The sequence below is a fragment of the Geotrypetes seraphini genome, chromosome 2 (genome assembly GCF_902459505.1).
Source record: "Geotrypetes seraphini chromosome 2, aGeoSer1.1, whole genome shotgun sequence".
NCBI classification, from domain to species: Eukaryota; Metazoa; Chordata; class Amphibia; order Gymnophiona; family Dermophiidae; genus Geotrypetes; species Geotrypetes seraphini.
Window position 1 is genome coordinate 126,528,958 of NC_047085.1, and position 14,312 is coordinate 126,543,269.

General features: G+C 41.6%; 1 protein-coding gene across 10 annotated transcripts in view; it reads right to left on the bottom strand.

The window, feature by feature from the left end:
* The window catches only part of DTNA (dystrobrevin alpha), a 597,879-nt gene that overhangs the window by 129,171 nt on the left and 454,396 nt on the right, over positions 1 to 14,312 (bottom strand). For all 10 annotated transcript variants that reach the window (XM_033933728.1, XM_033933727.1, XM_033933729.1 and 7 more), the window contains one exon: positions 9,976 to 10,059. In XM_033933728.1, coding sequence (XP_033789619.1) covers positions 9,976 to 10,059 — 84 coding nt within the window. The remainder of the gene's footprint in view (positions 1 to 9,975; positions 10,060 to 14,312) is intronic.

Consider the following 14,312-nt stretch of genomic DNA (forward strand, 5'->3'; position numbering starts at 1 on the left):
TGGGAGATAAGAGCATATCATTTGTACCATTGATGATTATTAAGTGATATATTTATTGTTAATTTGTTTGAATATATTGTCACACTTATTGTAAGTTTGAAAATGAATAACGATTAAAAAAAAAAAAAGAGAGATTGAATGGCAAACTACTTCACTGAATATGAAGCATTAAATACATGTCATTTGTATCTTTTGACAATACCTTAATTTACTTTTAGTTGAGCAGGGCAGAGGAGCATGAATCGAAGCTTCCTCTCAACAAGGGTTGCACATAAAGGCATGAAGGCTTTGCAACATTCCATTAATGCCAAAGAGTAATCTTGAAAAATGCAAATAATGTCTCAGGACACTATTATTTCTATCCGCACAGACCATGTGTATGAATGTAGGAACTGCCGAAAAAAAATAACGTTAGTGTGTTTTTGTTAAACAGAAGTGTGGTCAAATTATTTGTCCTGAAGGCCCATGGATATTACCGTAAAAATAATGATTTAATCAAATCTACTCTGCTTAAAATATATCCTAGCAGTGTTTTCTAAAGATATAAATGGCATGCAGGCTACAGAATCACATTTAGCAGTATGAACATAATCTTCTGCACGAATCCAACAATTCCAAGACACAAGTAAAGCTACACACAAATGCTATATGCCCAGCTAGTACATGAGAGTTTTCTTCAGCATGGGCCCTTCATTAGTACCTTTGAAAGTCTATCTGCATCTATATAATGTTGGTGACTTCTTCATGTTGGACAGAATATCACACAAGATAAATAAATCTACTTTGATTTCAGAATTATTTACTGTTCTTCATCCCAAATCCAACTAAGGCCAGGATTCACTAACCTGCCAGATCGGGCCCGATCCTAGCAGGTCCGATCAATTCAAAAACCAAAAATATGCAGATGGAGCGATCGGAGGAACGCCCCCATCTGCCTGCATGCACGATCCGCGCACATGCACAAACCAAAGGAGCAGCAATTTTTTTTTTTTAACTTTTTGTACTTTGGGCGGCAGGACTTCGGGGAGACTGAACCAAATGCCGCCACCTCCACTGACCCCCAACCCGCGTGGCTCCCAGAAAGCTGGTCCCGCTCTTGCCAGCTGCCGCCCTCACTAATAATAAAAATATAAATGGAACCCATGGTTTTAATCCACTTAGAGCCCGCGGGTTAAAACCACGGGCTTGCACTGTGGGGAAGGGTGGGAGAGTCGAGGCAGGCAGGAAATCATGACTGTTTGGGGCAGGCAGCAGTTTGGGCAGGCAAGAGAAGAGCATTGGAAAGACGAGCAGCAGGAGATAAGAAGCAGGGCTGAGCAGGGCAGCATTCGGGGCGAGCAGGCAGGAGAGATTGCAGGGCAGAGAGCAGGGCTTCCAGTCAGAAAGATGTTTTCGACTGGTCCCCAGCAGTCGCTTCTTCAGGTGATCGGCCAGCCCAGTCGGATCAGAAATTTGGTGTAGTGAATTGGGTCGCTGTCCAATTTGCATGCATTTCACCTCATTTGCATGCACGGATTCGAAGCGGATCGCAGGAGAGGTAAGTGAATCAGGCCAGATGGAAATTTGATAGTAAAGGGGTCGCAAACCGATTGGTTTGCTTTGTGAATCTAGCCCTAAGATTTTTGACTAAGCAGGCCATTATTATTACTGTGTGCAAACAGTGCCCTGTGTAGCCAGCCAGCCAATAGCAGTCTCATCAGTTTTATAAAGTGCTGTCAAGCCACTGTCCGGTCGAGTCAGCGGTCATGAGTCAACAACATGAGATGCTGTCAGTACCTACATATAGGTGACACCTGAAGGCTTGAGGGCTATTGTAGTGATACACAGTGAAATACAATTGCTTCTTTTTCTGTTTCTGTAGGGCTCACAATACAACAAAAGGGAGTTACAGTGAAAGTTACACCTGGGACCTTTTATGTGAAGTGTGCTGTAGTGCTTCCTAGGCTGCTCTATTGCTATGTTGGAATGTCTGTTTGACCAGTCTGCTACAAATGCTGCCCCCACCAGACATCTGAATGGCCTGTTTTTTTTAAATGATACCCAAAGAAAGATGCACTGAGCAGAAAAAATTGAGATTTTCTGAAACAAAAAAAATAGATGTTTTTTGGTTCGAAAATCACAAAAACGTCTCATTTAGATGTCATATTGAAAATGCCCCTCATAGCTTTTAATTAAGTCACTATGGCCTGCCCCTCCCTATCATTGGAATGCAACACCATTACATTATTTCCTGTCAGAGAAGAGGAGCTGCACTAACGTTTGTGCAATGGGCCAGCTTAATAGACACTGATGGAGCTCCTGTCTAATGAGACAAGTACTTTTAACCAGGATGTGGTTGTGCCCAATGCTTTCCTTCTTTGTAAAGAGGTTCATATTGTTCAGATCCTCTTTTATTTTTCTCTGTCTCTCTAAGAATCCGTCTTTTCATGTCCATTTACAAAGACATCCTTGGCAGCAAAACAAACATCTCAACACCTCTGCATTTCCTGTTGAGCAGTACAAGTAAGCCTTTCGATGTTTGCTTAGCCTTACCATACTACTCTTACTGGAGTATAAACACTACAGGAATAAATGAATTACTTCAGATTTAATTTTGCTTTTATAACACACTATTTGAGTATCACAGGTGCAGTAATTCAATAGACATTTATGGCTGTTTGCTTTCTGATGTTATCAAATGCAACATTTACATTACATTACATTACTGATTTCTATTCCGCCTCAACCTTGCAGTTCTGGGCGGATTACAAAAGAGACATCTGGACATTTCCAGGATGATTACAAAGAGACTTCTGGACTTTTCCAGAAGAGTTACAAGAAGAAGAACATTTCCAGAGGAGTTACAAGAAGAATGGTGTAGTATAGTTTAGGGAATGGGATACGGCAAGGAGGATTGGGCTATTCCAGTGGATATACAATTCGGGATGCTGTACAGATAGGATATAGTGCAGTTTCAGTATATATGCAGTTGAGAAGCTTGGGCTTTGAGGGGAAGAGTAACTGGTGAAGAAGGGAGGGGAATCCAGGCTGGAGTTATGAATGTGGATTTTGGGCCACATATAAGAAAGGATTCATAAAATAAATCATTCAAACACACTGAGGATTATGTACCAAAAACATTTAGAAGTGCATATTAAAATGCTACTTATGTAAATAGTAATACAAAATGATTTACTGGTAAGTCTGCACAGTTAAAAAAAAAAAAAAGGCTCTGTTAGAACAGTGTACAAATTATTATGCAGGGAAGCTAAAAAAATTCAATTGCTTAAATAGTGTGATCAAGCTATTTACCAACCAAAAAGCAAAGTTACTAATTTGTAACTGTTGCTCTCCATGTTCAACAGGGCTAAAAGTTCAAATTATGGGGTGATGTCACTAAATAAAACAAAAGATTGACCCTTTAGTCCCACAGGAAATGCAAATTCCAGCGAAAACGAAAAACTCTGTGGAGATGGTGATGTTCAAGTTGCAGGCTTTATTTAAAAATGTACACTTGGATAATCCACATAAAATATATCTACAAGAATGCCCAGAAGGCAGCGCACATGTACAGTAGGAACTATACTTAAGTAGGCCTTGTTGAAGCCATCTCAATTGATGACAAAGCCAGTGTCAGGTGCAGTAAAAACAACAACCCCAAAACAGGTTATTAAACTCTATGGGAAGATAGTAGGGAATGGAGAACACCAGGTAACAGATAAGCAACCTTACTTTCTTCACGGACAAGCAGGATAAACAGCCCTACATATGGGACTCCCTGGCTCTTTTTTGACGTCCACTTCCATCATTCCACATTTGAATTGTTGTGGGCAGAGTTCAATCATCTACATTTTAAACAAATTCCTGAGAAGTGACTATCAAATTTCTGCTCCAACCAGATGAGCAGAGAGATACACTTTACAGATTCAGACTGGGTTAAGTTCAGCAGATTAAGCTAGAACAGCCTTTTATGTCCTAGCTTTACATATTTACATAACCAGTTAGCAGATGGAGTATTGCTACTGACCAGTAGAGCTGGTTTTGCCCACGCTCCACTCATGGGCCACCCTGGCACTTACTGGACAGTATTGTGGCAGCCAGAGTCAATATTCAGTGGCACTCTTCACTTAATTAAAATAATAAACACTTTCAATAATGGTTGATGCTGTGATGTCCTATAATATGATATAAGGAGAGCATAGGCTATTAAATAACTCAAAATGAAGGAAAAAGCCTCAGAAAAGGGCCCTCCCACCTCCACCGAAGTGGTTTGTTAAAGGTGGTTGAGCGGTCACCTCACTGGCAAAAAAAACCTTCAATGTAATAAAAGCCTTATGCTGTACTTCTGTACTTCACTAATGAAAAACAAAGATAGAAGAAAAACTTTTCAACTTATCTTCAGCTGATTGGTACACCAACGGTGGCCAGCGTTTCACAAATCAGCTGCCTCAGGGTGTATCCCGACTGATCAGACCTCTCTCAAATGGGATGCCAAAAAACGTCTCACGCATCACTCTTCACTTAAGTGCCACTGAATATCTGCAGCTGGCCCATTCAATATGGTTTAAGCAGTTTAGACCAGGAAGGATGTAATGGGTCACACTGCTTGCAGTCTTCTATCAGTCGTGCTGCAGCATTCTGAATTAGTTGGAGCTAATGCAAACTCTTTTTAGTTAGACCAGTGTACAGGGCATTACAGTTGTCTAGTTGTGGTGTCAAATGCAAGGTGCTGATAAGGAAGGAAAAGAGAATCCTTGAAAAGGAGACTGCACTAAAAGCAAAAACACATAGTGAAAAGTTTTTTAGGTATATTAAAAGCAAGAAGCTAGGACAACCAAGGGGTAAAAGGAGAGATTAAATGAATTATTATTTTCTTTGGTCTTCACTGAGGAAGATGTAGGGGAGATACCAGTAACAGAAACAGTATTCACTGCTGATGAGCTAGAGAAACTGAAACAAATCTCTATAACACTAGAAGATGTAATGGAGCAATTTGACAAATTGAGTAGTAGCAAAACACCTGGACCAGATGGTATACATTCCAGAGTACTGATAAAATTGAGAAATGAACTTCCAAAGCTATTGTTAGTGATTTGTAATTTATCTTTAAAATCCAGCATGACACCAGAACACTGAAGGGTGGCCAATTTAACACTGATTTTTTAAAAGGATTTCACAGGTAATCCGAGAACTTATAGACTGGTGAGTCTGACATTGGTGCCAGGCAAAATGGTACAGACTATTATAAAGAAGAAAATGACAGAGCATATACGAGTACATAAGCATGGATCAATGAAACAAAGCCAACATGGATTTAGTCAAGGGAAATCCTGCCTCACCAATCTACTACATTTATTTTGAAGGGGTGAATGAACATGTAGATAAAGGTGAGCTGGCCAATATTGTGTATTTGGATTTTCAAAAGGCATTAGATAAAGTAATTCATGAAAGACTTCCTCAGGAATTTAGAAAGCCATGGGATAGGAGGTAATGCCCTTTAATGGATTAAGCACTGGTTGAAAGCTAGAAAACAGAGAATTGGGTTAAATGATCAATATTCTCAATGGAGAAGGGTAAATAGTGGAGTTCCCAAGGGTCTATGCTGGGATCACTGGTCTTCAACATATTTATTAATGATCTAGAGATTGGAATAATTAGTGAGATAATTATATTTGCTGATGACATCAAGTTGTTCAAAGTTGTTCAATCTCAAGAGGATTGTGAAAAATTGCAAGAGGATCTTATGAGACTGGTTACCAAAATAGCAGATGGTGCTTAACATGAGCAAGTGCAAAGTGATGCATGTGAGAAAAAGGAATCTGAACCATAGCTACATGATGTAGGGTTCTATGTTAGGAGTCACTGCCAAGGTAAAGGATTTAGGTGTCATCGTAGATGGATACACTGAAACCTTCAGCTCAGTGTTTCACAGAGCCTAAGAAAGCAAACTGAATGCTAGGGATTATCAGGAAAGGGCAAACAGAATGCTAGGAATGATAAAGAAGGGGATCACGAACAGATCGGAGAAGGTTATCATGCCGCTGTACTGAGCCATGGAGTACTGCGTCCAGCACTGGTCGCCGTACTTGAAGAAGGACATGGTACTACTCAAAAGGGTCCAGAGAAGAGCGACTAAAATGGTTAAGGGGCTGGAGGAGTTGCCATACAGTGAGAGATTGGAGAAGCTGGGCCTCTTTTCCCTTGAAAAGAGGAGACTGAGAGGGGACATGATCGAAACGTTCAAGATACTGAAGAGAATAGACTTAGTAGATAAAGACAGATTGTTCACCCTCTCCAAGGTAGGAAGAACGAGAGGGCACTCTCTAAAGCTGAAAGGGGATAGATTCCGTACAAACGTAAGGAAGTTCTTCTTCGCCCAGAAAGTGGTAGACAACTGGAATGCTCTTCCAGAGTCTGTTATAGGGGAAAACACCCTCCAGGGATTCAAGACAAAGTTGGACAAGTTCCTGCTAAACTGGAATGTATGCAAGTGAGGCTAGACTCATTTGGAGCACTGGTCTTTGACCTGAGGGCTGCCGCATGAGCAGACTGCTGGGCAGGATGGACCACCGGTCTGACCCAGCAGCGGCAATTCTTATGTTCTAGGAATGAAAAACAAAGATGAAAATGTTATGCCTTTGAATCGCTCTATGGTGTGGCCACACCTCGAATACAGTATGCAATTCTGGTCACCACATCTCAAAAAAGATAAAGCAGAATTAGCAAAGGTACAGAGAAGGGCAACAAATATGATAAAAGGGATGGGACAACTTTTCTATGAGGAAAAGCTAAAGCAGCTAGGGTTCTTCATCCTGGAGAAGAGATAGCTCAGGGGAGATTATATGATAGAGGTCTATAAAATAGTGAGTGGAGTGGAAGAAGTAGATATGAATCACTTGTTTACTCTTTCCCAAAATACTAGGACTTGGAGGTATATGATGAAGCTCCTAAGTAGTAGATTTAAAACAAACCGGAGAAAATATTTCTTCATGCAATGTGTAATTAAACTCTAGAATTTACTGCCAGAGAATGTGGTGAAAGCAGTTAGCTCAACAGGGTTTAAAATAGGTTTGGATAATTCTCTAAAATACAAGTCCATAAATCATTATTAAGATGGCTTGGGGGAAATCCACTGCTTATTCCTAAGATAAGCAGCATCGAATCTGTTTTACTCCTTGGGATCTTGCCAGGTACTTGTGACTTAGGTTGGCCACTGTTGGAAATAGGATACTGGGCTTGATGGACCTTTGGTCTGCCCCAATATTATGTTCTTATTTATAAATTGCCTACACATCTCAAAAAAATCCTAGGTGGTGTACACTCAAAAACATACAGAAAAATAAGCACAGAAAATAAAAAGCACTAGTAGAAAAAAATTCAGCTATTAAAAATTACAACCTCCAAAACTCTAAGAATCTACTTGATTTGTAGCTTCCTTTTCACTGAAAAACATTAGTTTCTTATATATTATTTATAGTTTGAGGTATCTGTCTGTATTAATTCACTCTAGAGTACATATACACTTGGGTCCTTAAATCTCATTTTATAATCCACAGTAGATTTATATCTTGCTGCCATTAGATATGCGAACAGTTATCTTGCTGCACTGTATGCCTGGAATAGACTTCCTGAGTCGATATGTTCAATCGCTGGCCAAATTAAAAGCTGAGCTAAAAGCACACCTTTTTGAGGCTGTTTTTAACTCCTACTCACCTGTTCAGAACCCACGTCTGTTTTAATCATTTCCGCAACAGGTAATTCCCTAATCCCTTATTTTCCATTTGTTTGTTTCAAATAGATTGTAAACTCTGTCTAGCAACAACTGTCTCATATGAGTTGAGAGTACAGCACTGCATACGGTATGTCTAATAGCGTTACAGAAATGATAAGTAGTAGTAGTAATTGATCCCTATCTTCACAAGATGACATAGCAACACAGATGGCAATATAAAATAAGTGACCAACATAGCAGAAAGACTGTCCCACTAGGATGGCTATCCATAGGCAGTTGCCTACCCTACTTATTAGTAGTACTTATTGTCAGTTTAATTTCCATCCTATAAATTCACATAGAATTTTTCTTTTTTCAACCATCTTTATTTTCTCTTCTTTATTAATTTCCAGGTACTTTAGTTAGATTGTGAGCCTTCGGGACAGTAAGGGAATTTTTAAGTACCTTCTTACTTCTCATTTATAATCTTAATGTATATTTTCTTCAAACCGCTTAGAACCTAACGGATGTAGCGGTATATAAGAAATAAATTACAAATTACATTACATTACATAAAACCCTGTTCATATGACTTTGGTATAGGCTATCTCTACTCTGTTCTATATTCTTCTGGATGTACGCAATACTTCAGTTGAGGTCTCATCAATGACGTATCTTTTATCTTCTATTTTTGTATTTGTTTTTATTTCTCTAGACTATGGCAATGGCTATGACCTTGCCATACTATCTTCCAATGATAACGTCATCAGATAAGCAACCTGAGATTTCTCCCATTTGGTGTACATCACTAATTTTTCCCTTTTCGTGTATCATGTTGGATTTCTATATCCAACATGCATAACTCTACAAACTCCATATTGTATTGAATCTGAACTGCAAAATGCTTGACCATTCCTCGGGTTTCCTTAGATCATTCCTATTTTATCTACTCCATTAGGGGTGTCCACCCTGTCACAGACCATTTGGTATGGTCTATCGCTAGGATGCTGAGAAGAAAAGGCAGCTGTACTGTGGAACTGCTCAGGCCACAAAGCAACAGCTGTTCGGGGCAAGAAACTTTTAAAATGGACACAGATGTTGTGTATGTTACCCTCGTACAATACTTGTCCCTATTAAAAAAAAGTCGTGCTGGCCCCCCTCCCAACCACAGTCATGGCCCTCCCCCCCCCCCCGAAGACAACCATGGGTCCCTGAACCCCCCGATGATGGCTGCCCCGCGACAGTGGCACACCCAGAGAGATAGGAGGGATACCCACTCCCTCCTACCTCAGCTGTGCATCTGAGCCACATGGACCCCCCCCACCTCAACACTCCACTCACACTACACAAAGATCCCCACTATCACCAGCCCACAAACAAGACCCCAGAAGACGTGGTCTGGTCAGCTCAGAAGCCCCCCCAAGCTCAAGCAACCCCCTATCCACTCCCCTGTAATAGAAGCCGGCAAGAGGTATGCCCACTCCCTCTTGCCAGCAGGCCCACCTCGTCAAAATGGCAGGTCTTCCCCTTCCTAGTGCATCCTGGGATGCACTGAGGAGAGGTCTAAGGCCCTGATTGGCCTAGATACCTTAAGCCCCTCCTATGGGAGGGGCCTTAGGTAAATGGGCCAATCAGGGCCTTAGGCCACCTTCCCAGTATATCCTGGGGAGGGATGGCCATCATAATCGGGGGGTTTGGGGACCTGTGGTTGTCGTCGGGTGGTGGTGGGAGGGAACGGTGTCTTGGCTTGTGTTTTTTGTTTTTTTTTAATGGGGCAGATATTGTGCATGTGCAACACATACACAGCATCTGTGCCCATTAAAAAAATATGTTATAAATACAGTATATTAATTTCAGGTAGGAGAGGTAAGCGAATGGTCTTGACTAGTTGCTTTTTTCGTATCGCTAAAAGCAATCACTTTTTTTGTGCATTGGAAAGCCATGTAAGAATATCAATTGCTCTTCTAATTTACATGGCATGTCAATATTAATAAGCTTATTTACATGGCCGGATTAGAGAATGGGCAATCGTGCAGAAAACCATGCAGTGAGTCATTTTATGCATCAGGTCGGCAAATCTGATCGTCGCTAAACCTGTCAAAACCGTTTTTTTTACAATGATTGTTAGACGATTGCTGACTTTAGTGCATCTGGACTTTAGATCTAGGTCTTGAAAAAAAAATTATTTTCACTTCAACCAAATGATAAAAATAATATTGGCAAGCAGTAATTTTGAGATAAGTTGAAGTGAAAAGTAAGCTTGTTTCAGAGAAGCTGTCACTCACCTTTTGTTTGTGAAATGACTTCCTGAGGAGGGGACAGAGTGAGAAAAGATTGTGTCGTTCATGCTGGTTGCAGGTCTGGGAGGCCTATATGTAAATGAAAAAGATCAATAAAGGTTAAAGAGGGAAAAGCTTATTTAAGCTATCCTAGTCTATTAGCAGCTCACAGCTACTAATCTTTGACAAATGAAATGGTGAGAAATTCTATCAATCAGTGGGACTAATGTGCCATATTGTATACTGATTGAACTAGAAGTTTATAGTCATTATGGATAACCTTAGTTGTTCTGGCATCCCCATAGAGGCTTTTCAGTTTACATAAGTCAGTACTAAAAACTTAAGAGAAGAAAGTTTACAGCTGTGAATAAGCAGAGTTCTGCATGCTGTCTATACAACAATGGCTTATATTTCTATGAAAATGATGCTTCCATTATGGTGACAATCAATGATTTCAGGGAACATCATATCACTAAAAAAGGCCCATAATCTATTGGGGAAAATGTGTTTTTTGGTAAAATAATTAAAATGACAAATGCTTATTACTTGAAGGACTTGCTGGAAATTGTAGACCCTTCAAATTTCTCTCTACCAATCACCCATTTTTAATGTATTTTACCTTCATATGCCTTAATGTGGACATGCTACTGACATTTCTTTAGTGGAAGGACATAGGGGGTCCTTTTATTAAGGCGCACTAATCGATTTAAATGCTAAGCCATCCATTATATTCTATGGGTGCCTTAGCATTTAGTGTGTGCTAAATTGGTTAGGGTACCTTAATAAAAGGACCCCATAGTGTGTTGCTGCTCAGGGCAATGATGAAAGTCTATGCCTGAAGTTTCTTCTCTTGGAATCTAAATATGCCCCCTATAGTGCTTCCATCTTCCACTGAGTGACACAAAAATAATTCAGTCTTAAATCTGCAGTAACAGGTATAATGCTAGGGTTGTCCAGAAAAACCAAATGTTGGAAAAACTGTATGAATTTAAGCTTTTCCCATGAATTTGATTGTGTTTGATCAGAAAAAAAAATTTTTAAACCAATTTTAAAAAAATGTAGGCGCCTGCAAACACCTACAAAGAACGCCATCCAATACCTTCACATTATTGTGGAAAATACCAGAATTTTAACATACTTTGTTAATAGCTAAACACGTACTGTCTGGTGTAGTGATGTATCAATGGTGTTCCAAACACTCAAGCATTCAGGCCCTGATTCTACAAAGTGCGTCCCGATTGTAGGCAGCTGTAGGCGTCCTACAGCTGTCTAAGCAGCCAATCGGGATGCACGTTTTTTTAAAAAATGCTCCCCAGGCAGGCCGCCTATATTGAAGGCGCCTCTGGGAGCCTAGTGAGGCCCGCAAGACGCCTAAGCTCGCCTAAGGGCCTTAGGCGAACCTAGGCGGCCCTACGAGTCTCCCTAGTAGAAGAAGAGACACTTACAATGTAGGCCAACAAAATGCTAGTCTAAATTGTAAGTAGACGCGGCCGCTATACTTATCGCGGCAAGGGATCTCTCTGCCGCTATAAGTATAGCGGCCGCGGCCGCCTGTCCGATTGCCGGCAGGAGGGTGCCCAAACCCACCTGCTGGAAGATGCCCCCCCCTGACACTACCGATCACCGGCAGGAGGGTGCCCAATCCCTCCTGCCAGAAGACGCCCCCCCACACACACTACCGATCGCCGGCAGGAGGGTGCCCAAACCCTCCTGCCGGAAAATTCCCCCCATCCGCCCCCCCCCCCCGCGCTATCAGCCCCCAAACCTCCCCCCCACCAAACTAACCTTTACTTGTTGGCCAGACGGGTCTTGCCCGTCCAGCCAGCAGGCCCGCCTCGTCGAAATGAGGCGGGCCCGCACCTTCCCGGCCCATCCCACGAAGCCTAAGTCCTGATTGGCCCAGGCTCTAAAAGCCTGGACCAATCAGGCCTTAGGCATAGCGGGTCCACCCATCCCCACTTAATCTAAGGCCTGATTGGTAGGCTCTAGGTGCCTGGGCCAATCAGGCCTTAGATTAAGTGGGGATGGGCGGACCCACTATGCCTAAGGCCTGATTGGTCCAGGCTTCTAGAGCCTGGGCCAATCAGGCCTTAGGCTTCGCGGGATGGGCCGGGAAGGGGCAGGCCCGCCTCATTTCGACGAGGCAGGCCTGCCGGCTGGATGGGCAAGACCCGTCTGGCCAACAAGTAAAGGTTAGTTTGGTGGGGGGGGAGGCTTGAGGGCTGTTAGCACGGGGGGGGGGGGTGCGGGGGGGGGTGCATCTTCCGGCAGGAGGGATTGGGAACCCTCCTGCCAGTGATCGGTAGTGTCGGGGGGGGGGGGGCATCTTTCGGTAATGTCGGGGGGGAGCATCTTCCGGCAGGAGGGTTTGGGCACCCTCCTGCCGGCAATCGGACAGGCAGCCGCGGCCGCTATACTTATAGCAGCAGAGAGATCCCTTGCCGTGAAAAGTATAGCGGCCGCATCTACTCTAACCCGATTCTGTAACCGGCGTCTGTAACATGGACACTGGTTACAGAATCGGGGTTTAGTGTAGGCCCGATTCTGTATAGGACGCCTCTCCTGAGCCGTCCTATACAGAATCCGGGCCTCAATGTCTTCTTGAGCTAGTCAGGATAAAGCCTACGATGCTGTTCAACTCCTTGCAACAAGGCCTCACGCTACACTGTAGATGTGTGATAACACTGAATTCCATAAGATATATTTACTTTGATCCTTTCCAGCTTGAAAGATTGATTGATAAAGAAGCATTTTTTGAGGGTAATATGAGTGAATACAGATAATTATAATTTAGGAAAAATGATAAAATGTTTTTATTTATCATTATTTGATGACAGGAGAATATTTACCTGTTTTTTTTTTTTTGTGGTTAAACACAGTCCTCCCCCCCCTTTTACTAAGTCATGGTAGAGATTTCTACCGTGGCCCAGAGTGCTAAATGCTCCAGCACTCACAGAATTCCTATGAGCATCGGAGCAGAATTCCTATGAGCATTTAGCGCTCTGAATCGCAATAGAAACCTCTACCGTGACTTAGTAAAAGAGGGCCTGTATTAGTGGGGTTCTAAGGAATCCGACCCCACTTGTTATAATAAGCATATTGGAGACTCTAGTATTATTTCTGTACTGATTTATTGTTCTTTTTCAATAAAAAAGACTTGACATAAAATGTCTTTTTATCTATGTATCATTGTTAAGTGTGAACATATATAAGTTATAGCTATAATATCAAGAGATTTGCTCCATTAAGTAGAAATAATAGCAAAATTTAAGAAAAACAGAGCTTTATGTAATCAGTAGCTTTGAGGGACCCCAGGATGGGCTTTACAAATTTAAAAAAAATTATTTTCTGATCAAACACAATCAAATTCATGGAAAAAACTTCACATAGTTTTTACCAATTTTAGGTTTTGCTGGACAGCCCTAACATATCATTATGCTATTGGATCATGCAGTAAAAATCACCACCAAAAAAACATTTCATGAAAACATGCAGTCTGTTACTGAGTCACTTACCAGGTATCTCTTTTGCAGCAACAACAGAAGAGAACCAATGAATATATATGTATACACAAAGTCACAGCTTTGCAGTGCTGTCATTCTTGGTTCAATAAACCATACAAGTTAATCTTTATATTCAGTGTGCTCTTGATACACACATCCTAACATCCCAGGTATCTCAACACTGAACAGTCAGGTCATATTTTATTGCTGAGGTGATCCTAGTTTTACTCCACTGCATAGAGGAAACTCTCTTTTTCCTTAATTAAATTGGACCTAAACATGTTATGTAGAACTTATATACCACCAACTCCTTTAAAATAAAGGCCCAAAGCAGATCACAAATAATCATGATACATTTCACCATTGGCTAGAATTTTTGGTTAAGCTGTGGTTACTTTCTTTTTTTTATAATTTGCACAAGTTATAAAAAAAAGAAAGTAACCACAACTTAACCAAAAAATCTAGCCAATGGTGAAATGTAACCATGACAAGTGTTTCCTAAATAAGTAGGTTTTAAATTTTGATGGAAAAGAGAATATGATCCAGTCTGTTTTATAACGGTTTTAGGATTTTATTTAAAGGGAGATGGAAGAATATAAGTACAGTGGTACCTCGGTTTATGAGTGTTTTGAAAGATGAGCAAAACATTTGCAAAATCGGCGCCTCGGAAACCGAGCATGCCTCGATTTGCGAGCGGTGCCCCCTGCGATCCGGCACCCTCCCCCCCATGATCCCCCCCCTGCGATTGCCCCCCCCCGCCGAGATCTCAGAGAGAGCGTGAACTCACAGGCCTTGAACATGCGCAGATACTCAAGGCCCAGCAAGAAGAGGAGGCTGATC